Source organism: Gasterosteus aculeatus, chromosome 17 (genome assembly GCF_964276395.1).
Source record: "Gasterosteus aculeatus chromosome 17, fGasAcu3.hap1.1, whole genome shotgun sequence".
Classification (NCBI taxonomy): domain Eukaryota; kingdom Metazoa; phylum Chordata; class Actinopteri; order Perciformes; family Gasterosteidae; genus Gasterosteus; species Gasterosteus aculeatus.
This window is the reverse complement of record NC_135705.1, coordinates 18,244,356-18,261,198: the sequence shown is the minus strand read 5'-3', so window position 1 is coordinate 18,261,198 and position 16,843 is coordinate 18,244,356. Positions and strand designations below refer to the sequence as shown.

The 16,843-nt window shown below is 48.2% G+C and overlaps 2 protein-coding genes across 7 annotated transcripts in view; one reads left to right on the top strand and one right to left on the bottom strand.

Annotated features, from left to right (window-relative positions):
* Positions 1-5,575, top strand: part of slc41a1 (solute carrier family 41 member 1) — a 20,554-nt gene extending 14,979 nt beyond the window's left edge. For all 3 annotated transcript variants that reach the window (XM_078091678.1, XM_040204498.2, XM_040204499.2), the window contains 5 exons: positions 98-245; positions 790-869; positions 1,073-1,207; positions 1,297-1,445; positions 2,073-5,575. In XM_078091678.1, coding sequence (XP_077947804.1) covers positions 98-245; positions 790-869; positions 1,073-1,207; positions 1,297-1,445; positions 2,073-2,258 — 698 coding nt within the window. In that variant the 3' untranslated portion in view covers positions 2,259-5,575. The remainder of the gene's footprint in view (positions 1-97; positions 246-789; positions 870-1,072; positions 1,208-1,296; positions 1,446-2,072) is intronic.
* LOC120835494 (EF-hand and coiled-coil domain-containing protein 1) lies at positions 5,161-10,777 on the bottom strand. 4 transcript variants are annotated; one of them, XM_040204490.2, is made up of 9 exons: positions 9,902-10,777; positions 8,915-9,344; positions 8,685-8,819; positions 8,404-8,483; positions 8,103-8,220; positions 7,937-8,003; positions 7,178-7,294; positions 6,329-6,398; positions 5,161-6,246 (listed from the first exon to the last, which is right to left on the bottom strand). In XM_040204490.2, the coding sequence occupies exons 1-9, from the start codon at positions 10,506-10,508 to the stop codon at positions 6,080-6,082; spliced, it is 1,791 nt and encodes a 596-aa protein (XP_040060424.2). In that variant the 5' UTR covers positions 10,509-10,777; the 3' UTR covers positions 5,161-6,079. The 4 variants fall into 4 exon arrangements, with proteins under 4 accessions (XP_040060424.2, XP_040060425.2, XP_040060426.2 ...); XM_040204491.2 differs by having other exon boundaries at positions 7,937-7,991; positions 9,902-10,751; XM_040204492.2 differs by having other exon boundaries at positions 7,937-7,988; positions 9,902-10,750.
* Between the last annotated feature and the right edge of the window lie 6,066 nt (positions 10,778-16,843).

Sequence of the window (16,843 nt, the reverse complement as noted above, 5' to 3'; positions counted from 1 at the left end):
ATTTGAATACGTCACCGATGACTAGTGGGGGAGCATCTTTTAAAATGAACGACAGCCTGCTTGGTGTGTGAACCCTCCTCCTCTTCCTCCCGCGCAGAGTTCAACGACTACGCCAACCCGCTGGTGTGCGCCGTGTTTGTGGCCCTGTGCCCCCTATGGGTGCTGATAGCCAGGAGGATCCCATCCACCCGAGAACTGCTGTACTCCGGCTGGGAGCCGGTCATCATCGCCATGGCAATCAGCAGGTACGGCACGCAGCAGTTACCTGCTTGCACAGGTGACCATAAAATGGCCTCCCGATGGGCTGCTACGTTGATTATATTATGCACAAGCTGCCAATATCCTCACGAATTTCACTATCAATAATCCCTTGTTTACACGTATTGATACGTCAGCTTCTGGAAGTGTCTGCAGGAACCGAGTGCCTCAAAGTGCTCATCTTCAGGTTCAGATTCAAGCAGGTTTAAAAAAAAAAAATTAACAAAAACTCTGAGCTGGCCTTAATTATTTCATCATTTAACTAAGGTATTGATCAAAGGTAGATTGAGCCCATTGATTATAACACTACACATACGCTGAGATTTTAGGTTTTGACAACCTGTTATTGAGCATCATTTATGCAAATCAATGTCAGAATTAAAATAACAACGATCCCACGATTCTACTGAAGTTTCGTTCATTTGCATTAATGTATAATAAATGTATCATGTTTCTTCTTGCAGAACCTTGATTGTGGATCTTTTGAGTACTTGATGTCTCGTCAGCTAATCCCTCTCGTCTGTCTCTCAGTGTTGGTGGTTTGATCCTCGACAAGACCGTCACCAACCCAAACTTTGCTGGCATGGCGGTCTTCACCCCGGTCATCAATGGTGAGCAGACGAGGAGTTTTGTATATAGATTAGATTTTGTATATAGATTAATAGATTTAGCTCCTTTTCACATGACAAAGGAGAACCAATATTTCACGTAGTTTGCCATTTGTGTTAAAAATGACCAGAACAATCATGTGTTCAATGTCATCAAACCAATGTTGTGATCTTATTCCGTGTTTGACCCTGTGTGTGTGTTTCAGGGGTGGGAGGTAACCTGGTCGCAGTGCAGGCCAGTCGAATCTCCACCTACCTGCACATGAACGGCCTCCCCATGGGGGACCCCAACCACATCCCCAGGAAGTGCCCCACCCCCTGCGCCTCCTTCTTCGGCTCCTGTGAGTTGGCGGGCGGAGCTGCGCAAACGTTTTCCGCCGCCTCCGTCTCGTCCTCACCCGCGTCCTTTTGGTCCTCTTTTCTGTTGCAGCTGTGAACTCCCGCTCGGCCCGAGTGCTCTTCCTCCTGGTCGCCCCGGGTCACCTCGCCTTCCTCTACACCATCAACTCTCTGAGGGGGGGGCACACCACCCTGACGGCGCTCTTTGTTTCCTTCTACATGGTCGCCGCTCTACTACAGGTACAAGCGTGCTCTTTTCTCGATAGCTAAAGTCGAGGAGAGGGGCTGTTACTGGCCCCCTCAGACCTGATCGGGCGTTACTACTCTGACTTCAAGAGGAAACCACAATCCTGATTACAAAAACTGACCCGCTCCTCCTCCCAGTAAGTGAGAACTGTCCGGTCTGACTTCATTCCTCCAATGAACCAGGTGTACGTATCCCACACCCAAACAGGTGAAACAAGTCGTGAACATTTAGCAAATAACTGCACGTGAGTGACGCGCCGGCTGGGACGGGGAACAGCATGAGCCGTCTCTCTCTCTCTCTCGTGCTCTGCTGCTCACACTGAGACAGAGATCCTCTATAGGGAACGTTGACCCACGTGCCCCCCCCCCCCCCCCCCCCTGAGGGTCTGCCATTTGAAGTGGGCCTGTGCTTACGTAACGTTACGTGAGTCCATACTAGCTGGAACATTTAACCCAGTGCGGACGCGAGCTCCCATCTGGGGGTCCGGATGCACTGATTCTGGTGTCACAGATTTCTCTTTGCGTGTTAAGTTGTGACACTACGGCTGTGATGCAGCAAACCGGGGTGATTTAAACCGGCTCTCCTGAGCTGAAGGCGCTGTGCTTTGCGTCTGCTTGCAGGTGTTAATCCTCCTCTACCTGGCAGACTGGATGGTGCACTGGATGTGGGGGCGCGGCATGGACCCCGACAACTTCTCCATCCCCTACCTGACCGCTCTGGGCGACCTGCTGGGCACCGGCTTCCTCGCCCTCTGCTTCCACATGCGCTGGTTCATCGGCGACTCTGACTCTAACGCGGGGAACTGAGCGCGCGCAGAGCGGCGCGCGCGAAGGAAATGACAAAAGACACACACTCCGCGCTTGCACACACACGGGGATGGCGACAAATCGCGACGGACGTTATCTGGAAGTGGACGTTGTCTACGATATTAAAGGGCTAATCTCTTGTAGATCTCCAACTGATGGTCGAGTGCATGACGGGGCAGTGACGTTCCATCTGCAGCACATCAGGGCTCTGGTGCACCACAGCAGCAGCCCCGAGCACAGACCGTATCTTAAACTCGCATATGTCGACCGGTGAGCAGGCAAACACCACCACACTCCTCCCATTTTATACCTAGCAACTGAGTTACGTTTGCTATTAACACCCTATTAACAATGATTAGTATTGTTGATAAATAATGCAGTTGAATTGTTCCATGCAAAGGGCCCGTCCTCATTATTTTCAATGGGAACGTTGGCCCTGCCAATCAAGTTTTAACACTTGAAACTTCAACAGCAAAACTTGTGTAAGAAGTGCTATGAATATCACGTGTGTGTCTTTTAGCAGAGGTCGCATAGTGCTAGAAGAGCGTTTTGGTCTCGGGGACTTGCACCTCCAACATAACAAGCAAAGTCCCTTCTTGGCGTCGCTCTCTGTCAGCGGGATACTTCCTCTGAGTCTTATTATTTAGAAATGTCACAAATCAGGATCAAACAAACGCTGACGTCAGCCACGACCAGACCTGCTTCTTCAGCCCTTTAGAACCTCCTAATTAAGGGCTATTTAAGTGTTTCCATTGATGAGAATTGCATGCTCACTCGCACAATGGCCTATATTTTACTCTTGTAGCTTTCCCTAGAGTCCACAGAAGTTGCACTGATGCCTTTTTTTGATGGGCCAAATCTGCTGAAATTTGAAAAGTGCCCTGAGAACGATTAGTCTTTGTTCGATAAATGCGCAGAATGTGGTTAGGGAGGTTTTCTTAAACCTCCCTGGCTGAACTCATCCACCCGCTCACTACTGTTGCTGTTATGGTGCCCGAGCCGGACTCCCAGCAGGTGACAAGAGGCTAAACGTGCTGCGACACACTGGAAACGACCTGCAGAGCTCAGCCAACCCGACGCCATCGCGTTCACGCATCACCACAATGCGAGGCGGGACGAGCCTCTCGGGTTCAGCTGTCTGGTACCAGACCAACGGATCCAATCGCTGTTTTGCACCGTTGTTTTTTCTCTTTAGTTGCCTGGATGTTGATATTTTCCAATGAGAGACCAATGATGTCTCCTGAGGTTGGGCAGGCAGGGGGGGGCTACAAGGAGCCCACACACCAAGCTATGGTTTGGTTGGTTGTTTAGGTTTTCTCTCCATTGCCTTTTGCATTCGGATTCACCAAAAGATTCCTGCAGTGAACCAACCCGGCCGTAGCAACACGTAATACATGTACATTTAGTTGGTCTGTACGGTTAGCAAGTTTTTGTGACCGACCAGCGTTCGCCCGTTTCCCACTTCTCTCAAGTTAATTTTGCTGTGCTGCTTCCCGGTGATGCCGCCGGCTCATTTCTGCTGTTGATTCTGTAAATGTTCTCACATCAAAAGCTGGTTAGAAGGAGGACATCTGGTGATCCATTCTCAGATTCTTTCTAATCAATTAATCTTTTTTTTTTACAGAGTCAACTTTGTTCAGCAATTTGATTCAACAAAATGAAAATTCAGGAAATTGATTATCTTGAGTTATAAAGTCATAAATACAAGAGAGGACAATTCAGAATTGGAAAATATAGAAATAAATTCTCCATCTTGGGCCTCTTGAGGCTTCCGTATATCGCCCATATAATTCTTAAAAAATAAAAATAAATACCTAATAATAATGTCTTTGGTGAGGGAGGAGCCGGTCCTTTTGTAGATGAACGACTCGACGGGGCAGATCCCGTTTTGACCTCCGTCACACTCAATCTGCCCCCTGATCGCAGGTGAGGAGGAGACTGGAATTCTACAGATTACACACCCGACCAGACTCACTGCGGGTGATGCTCGACTCATCGGGCGCTTTTTAGACTTGCGTGCTGTTTTGAAGGAGCCTGCGGGATGCGTGTGCAGGGCACAAAATGTGAATGTGCAACACTTGATTCTTTTATTTGCTGAAAAATCTTATGGTCTTAACTATTCTTTTTTTTTTTTTTTTAATATCAATGATATGATTTTTTGTTTCTATTCCTTTCCTCCTCTCCCTAATCTGTTTAACGCTGTGTGATTTATTTCCTATATATTGTAACGTTTCGCCGAGCAAACAACCACTACAAAGATGAGAAAAGAAAAGTTCTTCCCGCGCTGGTTCTAAAGGCCCAACGTACTGTAATCTGCAAAGAGAAGCGGAGCCGCCAGGACGCAGCAGGGATCCTCTCAACTCGTCAACGTGCGTCTCTGTGGCGTGAAACCCCGCGCGAGTCCGACTGGAGTGACGTCTTCAGTCTGTCTGCTTTTGCACAGACTTGCTGTAAAAGTTTCATCCTTCCACCCGTTGCCTCTCGGTCCGTCCGGGTGCCGGCGTTCTGCCTCTGTGTCAATGGAAAGTTGTTAATACTTCTATAAAAGGGGCAAGTAATGCTTTGTCTATTTATTTTTAGATTGTGCACAAAGCAAATTGTACATATTATATTTATTCTATATATATGGTTGTTTATTTTGTCATTTTATTTTGGCTCCTTTTCCTTGTCACCATGTTGTTTTTATCATTTTTCTCTTTTTTTTTTTTTTTTCCTGCAAAAGGCCAGTAAGCTTCTTGTTGCTCGCCAACGGTGCGGCTAAGGAACAGCGCGGTGCCTAATACCGATCTTTACACACCTCACGCACACCCTGTCACACACGGGGAAAGCACACTTTAACAAATAGACGGCCTTAACCTATGAGAGCCGAGCTCAACTCATAGTAACCCAATCAGGAGCCGGGTTCGCCACAGAGTAGCATCTCTTTAATTAGCTTTGATTAACTAAAGATGTACAGTTGATTATGATTGTAACGTAATAATGACTTTATATGACGCAGCAGTGGAGGGGAGGACGAGCCGGGGGTTCAAATGAGGACTCGGGAGGCCGAAAAAGCAGCCAGGAGGGGAAAAAAAAAAAAGTACAGAATGTCCACATGAATAGGAAATAAAAAACACCTACTGCCTTTTGAAAGTATAAGTGCTTCAAACCCCTCGAGCCTCTGAATCCCAAGGACACCGTCTTCAAGGTGGAGCCTTTTGATTCAGACACCAAACCTCTGCTCACCTTGTAAAAAGAAGCCCTCTGTGAGGCCGGAGGAAGAGTCTCTCCCTGCAGGACTTTGTAAATTGCTGGAATTAAAGAACTATATGATTTCATACCATTCCTCAGTCTTGTTGTCGGGGGGTTTTTTCAGCTCGATGATCTGACAGATCTCCAGTCTGCTCGACTTTTCCCAGTACAGAGATTAAACTTGGATCTCCGATGGTCAATGTTTGGTGTTAATGTCTCGTAGCTGCTACGCCACAAATCACAGAGTGCGGAATCTATCGTAACGTTTCCACAAGACAATAACCTGTTCCCACAGGGAAGTAACTTGCTCTAACAAGTAAATAACCTAATGGACCATAATAACTATACACAAAATACAAATCACTGAACCAGAGTTTGTAACAAGCATTGTGGAGTTTTCACACAAACTTAAAAGCTGCTGCAGTTAAACGTATCCGCTAAAGGACACACAAATCATTACAGTGAAACCAAGTTCAATGGTAAGATAAAGTATTGTGATGTACATAGAATTTTTTCGAATTGACATCAAATAAAGAAAAGAACCCAAAGTGTAAATAAAGCCTTTAAATACATAGAACACGAGAGTTGGTCTAGCAAGGGATGAGCAGAGGGTGGCCGCTGCTCGTCTTACACCCCGAAGGAAGAACCAGGGGCTCTCTGCTCTCTCCTCCTTCGTCCTCCCCTCCGTTTCCAAGGAGATCCCTGGAGGACAGCCGGACGCAGAGGGCGTCCGCTACCTGCAGCACCTGAGATGGACCTGGGCGGGGAAATGTCACCTTTTCTTAGCAAGGAGCAACACTGGACCATGAATACTGGGGGGGGGGGGGGGGCACGCCTACCATCTCCACTCCTGCTGCACACATCCAGAGTGTCCATGACGATCCTCCCCAGGACCCGGCGGGACACGTTCTACAGACGGGGGGCTTCACTTTAGTATTGATGAAAATGAAAATCATCTTTTTCATTTAATGTTCGGAAAGAAATATACAGCTATGAAAGCAGCACGGCACAAAGTCCAACGAGCCACGACCTGCTTTCCTGCGTACGTTAAACGCGTGTGATGTTAGTCACGTAAAGAAAGGTAAGTATGTTGTATGTATGAAGGTGGGACGCTCTGTGGAAAGCAGCAAAAACACAAAGAATAACAACAATAAATCCAGTCATGCAACATGCATGACTGAGTGTATATTGTGCCGAACACGGATCATAAGGGGAGGAGCATGCAGCCGCAAAGTTTTCAATATTAAATAAATCATTTATATTTTATAGTTGAGTTTTGTAGTTGTCATTTCTGGGGGCGGGTTCAACCTTCCTGTTGAGAAAGGGGATCGGATGAATGAAATCAAGTGAAAAGTGACCTCATAGAATAAAACTTACATAACTTGTTTAAGTTAAATATGTTTTATTTTTATGAAAGAATTAACATTAAATAAGGAGTTTGAAGAATGGTTTACATACTATAAAAACAAATGTATAATAATAATAATAGTGCAATAATGAAATGACTTATCATAATAATTCATTTAGATATTTCCTTCTAATGTGCTTACATATCTTTTACACACATTACTATGTTTCATTGCGTTTCATGCGAGATCCTTTATCTCGCAACTATGACGGAATGAACCACTAGATGGCGGTGAAGAGGTTCGTGTGTGTGTGTGTGTGTGTGTGTGTGTGTGTGGGACCTTGTTGCGTAGGTGCAGCAGCAGTTTGAGGGCATCCGTGAGTTTGTCCTCCAGCAGAGACAGACGGGTCGTCTCTCTCTCCTCCGGCCTCGTCTTGTCCTCCTCTCCCTCGGGCTTCTGGGAAACAGTGAGCAGGAACACGTCAATCCAAACAAGTGTCTTATTACTTCTGTGTCTTTCACACGCACCACGTTTTATTCACATAGAAGAGCTTCCACGCGGATATATCCGCTAACGATCTGTATTTGTGAGCGGAGCTACTTTAAATACAAGGGAACAGGAGTTTGAGTTCTCTATGTGGATGCATGATGATGATGATGATGAAGATGATGATGGGTCAGTTAATGACACACGTTATGACCTCTTGAGGTCACGACTAGTGGCAGTGATGTCACAGGCGTCCCTCTCTGTCTTTTGAGTGGCGTTCACTCACTTCTCAACAGTTAAAAAGGAAACTTCTGTAGTTTCATCGATCGGCTCGGGCCGATCGTCCCCGTCAGCGTCCGTCCACTAAAAGAGCTCGTTTCCGAGGACACTTCACCTTCCCCTTCGGCCCGGTCTGTTTGTGGTCGGGCTCTTAAGTCCCTCTTGAGGTTCAGGCCTCAAAATGAGCAGCCGTGACGTTTACAGCCTTTGTGGAAACGCTGAGCCGGGCTTTCTGTCCTCGCACGGCATCCTGACAACACCAACTCTCCAGAGGCTCCAGAGCTTTACGAGTCTTCACCACTCAATTTTGCACTGCAATGTTCTCTCTCCCACCTCTTCTTTTTCCAGCTGCTCTTGGGTTTGTCCCCTCCAGCTGCAGCGCCCCCTGCTGACGGGGTTTCTACCACGCGGGGAAGAAAAAAAAACAAAAACAAAAAAAGAGAGGTTACATTTGGAATGGACGAGCGTGTCCGCGGCGGCGCGTCAGGCGTCGGCTCACCCTCCGGCCCGGCCGAGCGGGCGGTGCTTCTCCACCTCCACCGGGCAGCACCGCGTCCCTCGGTCCTCCTCCTCTTCATCGGAGGCAGCTCTCCCTTCCACCGCTCGCTGCAGGCACTCTGCAAAGGCAGCGGCTTTTACAGTCAAAACGCTTTGGTTAACGGCTGGAGAACCCCCCCCCCCCAACCCCCCCCCCCAAAAAAAAAGGCGCATTGCAAAACCTATTCAGTCATCAACCCCCCCCCCCCCCCCCCCCCCCCCTTGCAGAACAAAAGAAACGGTGAGGAGACAAGAGCTGCTACCTGTCCTGCTGCAGGCGTCTGCCGCCCCCAGCGGGTACGTTTCTTGGTGGGCGGGGACCGCGATGCAGGTGCATCGGGATCTGAACCAAAAGAGACAGAGGTGTTGTGTTCTGTGCCGTTTTGTTGTTGTTGTTGTTGTTGTTGTTGTTTTAACCCGGTGTGTTTTGGGAGTTAAACCCCTCACTCATTCAGTGAGTGTGACTTTAGAGCAGGGAAACAAACGTGTAAACACACACACACACACACACACACACACACACACACACACACAGTGGTTGTACCGGTACTGGTGTAATTCAGCCTCCAGCTGGGTGATCTTGCACTGGAGCTGCGGCACAGACTGAGCCTCCTCCTGCATCATCCGAACCCTCTGAAGCCCCAAGCTCAGCGCCTCCCTGGCCTCCTCCGCCCGCCGCCTGGTGGAGAGATCACCCCCGGATCATCCAAACCACTTCCCTCTAAACTCCATCCCTGTCACCACATCGCCCGTTGACTTTCTGAGGATGAAAACCTGATGTGGGCGTTCTCCTTCCTCAGCGCCAGCTCCGCCGCGTGCAGCTTGCGCACCTCCTGGTGCGCCCAGCGCACCTCCTCCTCCAGCCGCTGGTTGAACTTCATGGCCTCCTCCAGCTGCCCGTCGCGCGAGGAGCGGATCAGCTTCAGCTCCCTCTCCAGGGGGTCCCGGATGTCCCGTCTCCTCGGCGCGTCCCCCGCGGCGCCGCTGCAGTGCCCTTTGATCCTGCGCGTGGGCACCAGTTTGCCACGCGCGAGGGCGATGGAGGTTGTGGGGCTCGGAGCTGGGCGTTGCCAGCTGGTGCGCGGCGGGGGAGCGCGGCTCCTCTCCCGCCGGAGCGCCACCTCCAGGGCCAGGCAGCGCGCGTCGCTCCCCTGCAGCGCCGAGCGGAGGTCCTCCACCAGCTCCCTCAGAGCGGCCACCTCGTCTGGTGGAGGAGGAGGAGGAGGAGGAGGAGGAGGAGGAGGAGGAGGAGGAGGAGGAGGAGGAAAAAAACATGAGGGGATCTTTACCTGAGGTTACGGTTGGGGTTGGGTGGTGTTTACCTGCGTGTTTTAACTGTATTGTGTTTTACAGTACGTTTTAGAGGGAATATTAAATGAATCAATAATCATTTATTTTGTCTTTGACTTCTCTTGGGGGGAGTTTGCACTTTACTTGGAGATTTACATCTTTATACTTGTGCATGTCAGGCCTATTGTAGCTCATTGTATTGGTACATTTAAGAGAGGAGGCACAGCCTTCCCCAACACAAGGAGACTATGGTGGTGCCGGTGGTGCAGGAGCTGGAAATGGTGAAGAATATAACACTAAATAAAGTAGTTAAGATAAAATGTAGATATCTGGTCCTATTATTGTGTGCGCGTGTCTCTGCACGGACAATGAGCAGATTTGGTTGCAGCTAAAGAACAACCTCAGTATTCACTGGAATCATTCCATCGCGGTCACACGTGTCGTATGTAAATACCCTGGTTGGTGCGGTACCTGGCTCGCGGTCCACTGCGGCTCGACCTTTGACCGGCCGGTGAACGGTTCCGCTCGGATCCCTCGCCAGATCAAAACTCACACATTTTCTCCGCCTGACGCGGGGCCACCGGAGCCGGATCTGTCTCTCCACCAGCTCCGTGTCCTCGGTGACGGGCAGGCGCACGGCGCCCGCCCCGGTGGCCCTTTCTCGCGCGCTGCGCACGCGGAAGTACCCGCAGAGCCTCGAGTGGAAGTCTTTAAAGGACAGCCGGCAGGGCAGCGCGGAGCACGCGTCCCCAAACTCTTCGTCGTCCTCGCCCTTTGCCCCACCCGCGTCTCCCCCCTTTGTCGTCCCGTGTGCTTTCTCCGCTGCGGCGAGTCCCAGCACGGCGCACAATGCGGTGAAATCCTCCGCCGACACCGAGTCCTCCTGGCTGGGATGGGCCAGGTGGTGGAAGACCTCCTGCAGGTATTGGTCCACCCCTGTGGCCAGCACCACGATCTCGTTATCCGCGCAGGGATCGGGGCCGTGGTGGTGGGCCAGAGCGCTCCGGAGCCACTCGCTTTTACGCGCCGCGCGCGGCCAGGGCTGGACGCGCTGCGGGGCCAAAGCGCTGCGCTCCATGACGGCACGGAGAACTGATCCGGGTTTATGCCTCTGGATTTCACCGCACCGTGATCAAAATCACGGGGAATAGCACCGGATATGATCCCGTGCGCAGGCGGAGGTTGAACCACAGCCCCGGTTTGCCTTTGGCGCAGTTCAAAAGCTCACTTTGGATTATTTCCCGGTGCATTGAGTCAAGATATGATTCCCTCGGGGTAGAAAAAAAAAAAGTCCCACTGAACCGACTCCACCCTTTCGTGCGCGCACTCTGACCACGCGTATGCGTGTGAGTGACTGTACCGGGGAGCGCGTTTCGCATAACAAGTGGATCTCGTGTCAACAGTTACAAATCACATCTGGCTCATATTCTCATGGTCCTTATATCCAATAATCCAGACATGCACGGCACGCAACAGAACGTTGATTGTTTGAGGGCTTTCTGGTAAACACATTTGGGCACAAAACAATTTAAAACACTATTTTGACTTATTACCTCTCACTATTAGAGAATAAAACGTGTTAAACAAATACCCTCAATTGTAAGCCATATATTTTTATATTTTATATTTTAGATGAACGTTACCACACACATCGTTCTGCTCGTGGCTCCTTAAGTTAGTTTATCATCACACCACTAAAGGAAAAGGAGCAAAGGGACCACGTCCAGTGATGTTTGTAACGTTACTGACTTAGAAAGTCATATTTCAGGTTCATAACTTGAGCTCATTTAGATCCATTTCTCTTCAAAATATATAAAACCAACTAAACCAGAGTAAGAGGGTAACCTCTAAAGTGTGAAAGTTAAGGAATTAAAGTTCACTAATAACTAGCTGGATGCGGCCGACAAGCTGTCGTTAACAGCATTTAGATGTTTAAAAGACGTGTAATATGTTTGGGCATGAACGTTTTGTTCAACGACTATTTATAGACGTTCAAGTCTAAACCAGTTTTCAAAGTGATTCGCAAAATCTGTCACAACCTTTTGAAAAAAAAAATAAAGACGCAGCACAAAGCAGAGGATGAAACATTTTCCGGATTAGAAATGACATTGAAATTCGGTCTAAACAAATAACCTTTTATGGTGGGGAGAGAAATCGGACTCTTTGCTTTGTGTTGTCATGAGCACCACGCGGAAGTTAAAGATGAATTAGTTCCCAGGGACACAGAGGGCCCGGAAATACCTCTCGGCCCAGCGTGACCCCTCACACCTTGAGTACACTCACTGTCATCACGGTTAGAAAGGCACTTTACCGGCGTTCAGAGAGCACATTCACGCACACAACAGGCCGTCGATGTCATATGTGACCAAAAAGGTCCTACTGTTATTACATTATTACATGAAACAATTGTGTCTTTTTGAGAAATCAATAGAAATAATAAATTACATTACATTACATGTCATTTAGCTGATACTTTTATCCGAAGCGACTTACAAGAAGTGCATTCAACCACAGGGTACAAACTCAGAAGAGCAAGAAACAAGAAAGTGCAATTTACTCAAATAAGCCAATTTACAATCAGTTACAGATGAGTGGCGTTACAAGTACGATTTAAGTGCATTTGTTAGTCTTTAAATATCTCCCATATTATCCCACCATGCATTGCGTTATGTCAGGTGATGAACAACCGGCCGCGTCGCTTTTCCTCCTGTAGTTTTACTGTCGCAGCTCTGTCACTTCTGTCCGGTCATTCCCACCTCTCACTCCCACTAACCAGTTCACTCTGTGCACCTGCTGGTCGCACACCTGGTCAGCCCCACTCACTCCAGAATTTAGGGTCAAACGGCTGGGTTTTATTTTTTTAAACGACATGAAGATTCTTCACGCAATAAATCGATGTGATAAGAATTTCTTGAAGACTAAAAATGATTTTAAAAATCTTTCTTAGAATTCAAACAGGGTGGAGAATGGAGTGTTTAAACTCAAACTAAGAAAGAAATGCATTGTAAAATCTTCAGTTCCACAGGGTTTAATGGAGCACTTTTTTCGTACATCAAAATGATGTGTTTTTCTCATCTGAAACTGTTTTTGTACGTTTTATTGTCCATGCAGTTGCCCAACCTGTGCTGACATACCATCCTATATAAAATGTTGTAGTTCCAGTGTGTGTGTGTGTGTGTGAACATATGATGCACAGCCTCTAGACTGGTTAGATAATAAACAATCATGGATAGACACGTCTACTGTCCACGCTGAGTCACCGGAGGTCACGTGAGCGCAGAGAGAGAAACCTGAGAGATGGTTTCCCCTTTGTTTGGGTTTCCAGCGCTCTCACATCTATACAGCCGAACCGCGGCGCTCCTGGTGACTCATCGGGGGCTTTTCCCCCCCTCGTAAAGGTGCGTGAGCGCATTGTATCGGCCTGTACTACTTCGGGCCACCACCCAAAGACCAACAAGTGCACTCTCCCAAAAACACACAAGCTGTCCTGAGGATACCAAAAAAGAACCAGAGGTGTCGCCTGCGGCTTGTTTCGTGGGCATGTGGGGGCACGCAGAGCTTCGCTCACCTCCTCCGGCTGGTGTCTCGGAAATTATGTTCTTCCTTTCCGTCAGTCCGGGGGGGGGGGGGGGGGGCACCTCCAAGGTCGAGGCGTGCACCACAGCCCCAGATAAGGCATCATCTCATGCATTGACTCGCTAGACGATACAAGATAGCAGTCCATCATGTAGCAAACACATTTCTATTTTTGTGCAAATGTGTTGCCACTGAAAAGTAGTGCAGTGACAGTATGTGAGCCCCCCCCCTCCTCTGTCCTGAGGGCTATTCCCGACGCATCAACTTGCGTCACACAATAAGTGTTTGGATGCGGGTTAAAGCTCTTTGTTCCTCCAACATATATATGTGGGTGAGGGGTGCGGGGTGAGGGGGGGCAACTACGGCTCAGCATGATTCCCCTCCGTCCGTCTGCCGGGTTCCTCCCTCTGAGAGCTCAGTCCTCCAGCTGCCGCCTGCTCGGGGTGAAAGGACCTGACCTGAAAATGAAAGGATGGGAAGTGGTAAATAAAGAGGGTGGGGGGGGGTATGGAATGGAGCTCTGTGTGTGTGTGTGTGTGTGTGTGTGTGTGTGTGTGTGTGTCTGTGCTCATGCATGCCCAAGTGTGTCCCCTCGTTCACCTTTGAGAGGAGAAGTGAGGCGGTTCAGCCTTTGTGTTGGCGGCCATATGCTCCTCTTAAAGGGGGTCAACACAAAGACAAATAGAGCCACACACACACACACACACACACTTAGCACCTGTTTGCAGTGGTGACGCTGACCGATACGCCGAGTCAGTTCACCGTGGGTTCGGCCCGGTTGAAACCCCTTCAACGATGTGGTGAGGTCACACACATCGACCTTAAGTTTGCTCTCTTGCTTTATTAATTGATTTTTTATGAAGCTTTTCATAGCTTTTCGTATGAAGTTTGGGTCCAATCACAACAGATTCATCAGGAGTCACAGAAATGATCAAATCCTGTAAGAAACCTGCTGGAAACCTGCTGGCAGCCGACGAACAAAACCGCCAAAAGTTATTTCTTAATGATGCAATAGCTTTTAAACCAAAAGTGGGGAACATGCTGAGGGATAACGAGTCTTTTGGGTTATCAACTCCTTGCAAGTAGATATAATCCATTGATTTAGTATCTCGAGATGCAAAGTGGCACTTAAGTTATTTTCATACTCTGAGAAGCGGTTTACCAATTGTGAGGCTGATAGTTTAAGACTTTAAGGTGTACAAGCAATGGAAAAATACCTCTTCACTGTACTTTTGCTTCATACTTGTGCAGAACAGTGATTTTTCGGAGCCGCTCTGCGTTCTTGAACGTGTAAACTTTTTTTCCCTTTTTTTTTGTCACAGGATGAACAATCGGCAGCCCATTGGCTTGAAGTGCTCTCGTGATCTCACCACTATGTGTGCTCAGGTGTGATTATAGAGTATGAGGAGTCCCAACCGTGGGATTATTATAACACACCCCACAGAGAATCCTAAAGACTCTCGACTCACAGGCACTCACAAGCCGGAGACCGACCGGGCGATGGAATCCAACCAGCCACAAGCAGGGGCCCTACACACACACACACACACACACACACACACACATCGAAAAGTACACAAAACTGTTTCTGGTGTCTTTGGTCTTCAGGACCAAATCAGAAATAGACTACAAAGTTGTGTTTGTGCTGGACAAAGTCTTTAGATGGAGTTAAAGTTCAACGTGTTAATGTTACTTATTTTCATTTGAACAACGGCGACTCATGTAAAAAGAATCATTCTAGCTTCTTTTCAATGCTTTTAGCATGATGACGCCTTGCCACAGTACCGAGTGTGACCTTGATTTACAGACTGTCACTGTGGACACGGTGTTGACAACAGATGACAACAAGAAACCAACAATGGACATTTGACAACAAAGTCCACCGACCGCTAAACCGACCAGATGGTCAGACGTCCTTCAGTGGCCTCTCATTCTACTGCTTGCTAAGTTTGATCATGAACTGAACACAACGTTCAGCCACATCTGCCGACCTTTGAACCCAATCCGCGCCGTCCTCTCGAGTCTGTGCAAGTGCTGCGTGTAAAAGCAAACAGCCCCAGTTCATTTCCAATCGCACAACGTGTGATGGATGGGGAGAGTGTCGACAAGGAGCTTGACGTGAGAAATTAGGTTTTTGGAAAGAGGCCGATTACTCTTTCAAGGAAGATGTCATTCATTATCTGTGTGTGTGTGTGTGTGTGTGTCACACTGTAAACAGCACTCAATGTCAACGTTTCCCCATTCCTGAGATTTACAAGGATCAGCGGTGCACCTTTGAACCGTCCCGCTGTGTGCGAGGTAAGATGCATGTACACGCAATTCACCTTCAGCCATTTACTCCTTACAGACAGACACACAAACACACGCAATTCACCAACCGCATTCCTGAGAGCCGGAGGAAAGAGCCTGGGTGACGTTGAAGGGAGAGCAGGCGAGGCGTGTGGCTACAGGTAGATTCACACAGTGCCCGGGCGTGACTGTGCACACCGACGCATCCCGCCGTGCGCTGTAAGACTCCCAGTCACTCCCAAAAGCAGTGCAAAGCTTAGGCGTTTGAGAAACAGGGGCACGAACGAATGAAGCGCTCCTCGCCGTTTGCACATCCACAACACTGTCCTCCGTAGAACCTGCAGGACGCGAGAGGCCGTTTTGAGCACCACGGGCCGAGTGCCGTGCAGTTCCATTGTGTTTGGGGGAAGGTGGAGATCTCCGGGGCCGATAGCCAGAGGTTTAGTCGGGGGCCTGTGACGGCACTGTGTGAGCTGACAGAGATAACACCCAGGTATTTTAACAATATGTTTTATATTTGCATGCTTTGGGGTGCAGCAGTACAGTGTGCAAAGATGTAAATTCTATTAAGGACCAGTGACACCGGGAAGACACAGATCACTTGTTTCTTTGTTTGAATCAGAGTCTGAAACGAGGTGATGATCAAGTGAGTTTTCAAACAAGGAATTTGTCTCAGCATTCTGGTGAACAGTGTCTCGAGTTAAATTCACTATAATACAATATGTATGAAATCATTGCATATAATTATAAACTGCATCAACATATTGACCGCGGAGTGTGCAGATGTTTAAATCAGGAAACATTTATTGCCATAATATGTCAGACATACAAGGAATATATACACAAGTAAACTCAATGGGCTTTACATTAAAATATAGAGTAACACAAGGATTAATAAATTCGACCCACTTGTAGCAGAGAAAAAACACAATCATCCATTAAAATGTAACGACAAACTCCCAGACACAGTAACTAATTAAAATGAAGACAAACAAAATACCCCAAACTTCCTGTGGACCTGCTTACACACACACACACACACACACACACACACACACACACAAATACATACACACGGAGGTTTGCCTTCAGCAATATGGGCAACAAGTTTGAGCAGATTTAATGTGGCCGGACGTCCCCTGGTTGTTTCTCTCATTGTTACACCCGGTGGAGCAAGTTCATGGAAGACATATTGACTGCACAGATCAAAGATTAGATGCGTTGTCCTGCCCATCTTTCAGAATGTTTAACTCATATAGAAAGAGCAGACGACTGGTAACCAAAGAGTCCACACGGGCACCTGGTATGTAAAAAAGGGGATCTTTAGGCTACAGTGTTGTAACGGAGGACCATTCCTCAGGGTAACCTGTCCCACCCGTTTGCACCACGGAGACATTTGTATTCACTCTACTGCCACCGTCTGCCTGAGAGCTGTTACCGCCTGTTGGCTGCAGGTCACCCGGCTGTCCGTCTGCTCAGTTTGGTCTTTTCACTTTTGTTATTTGTCCCGTGGCTCTATTCTTTTCTTTTGCTATTGTAGATGCCCGT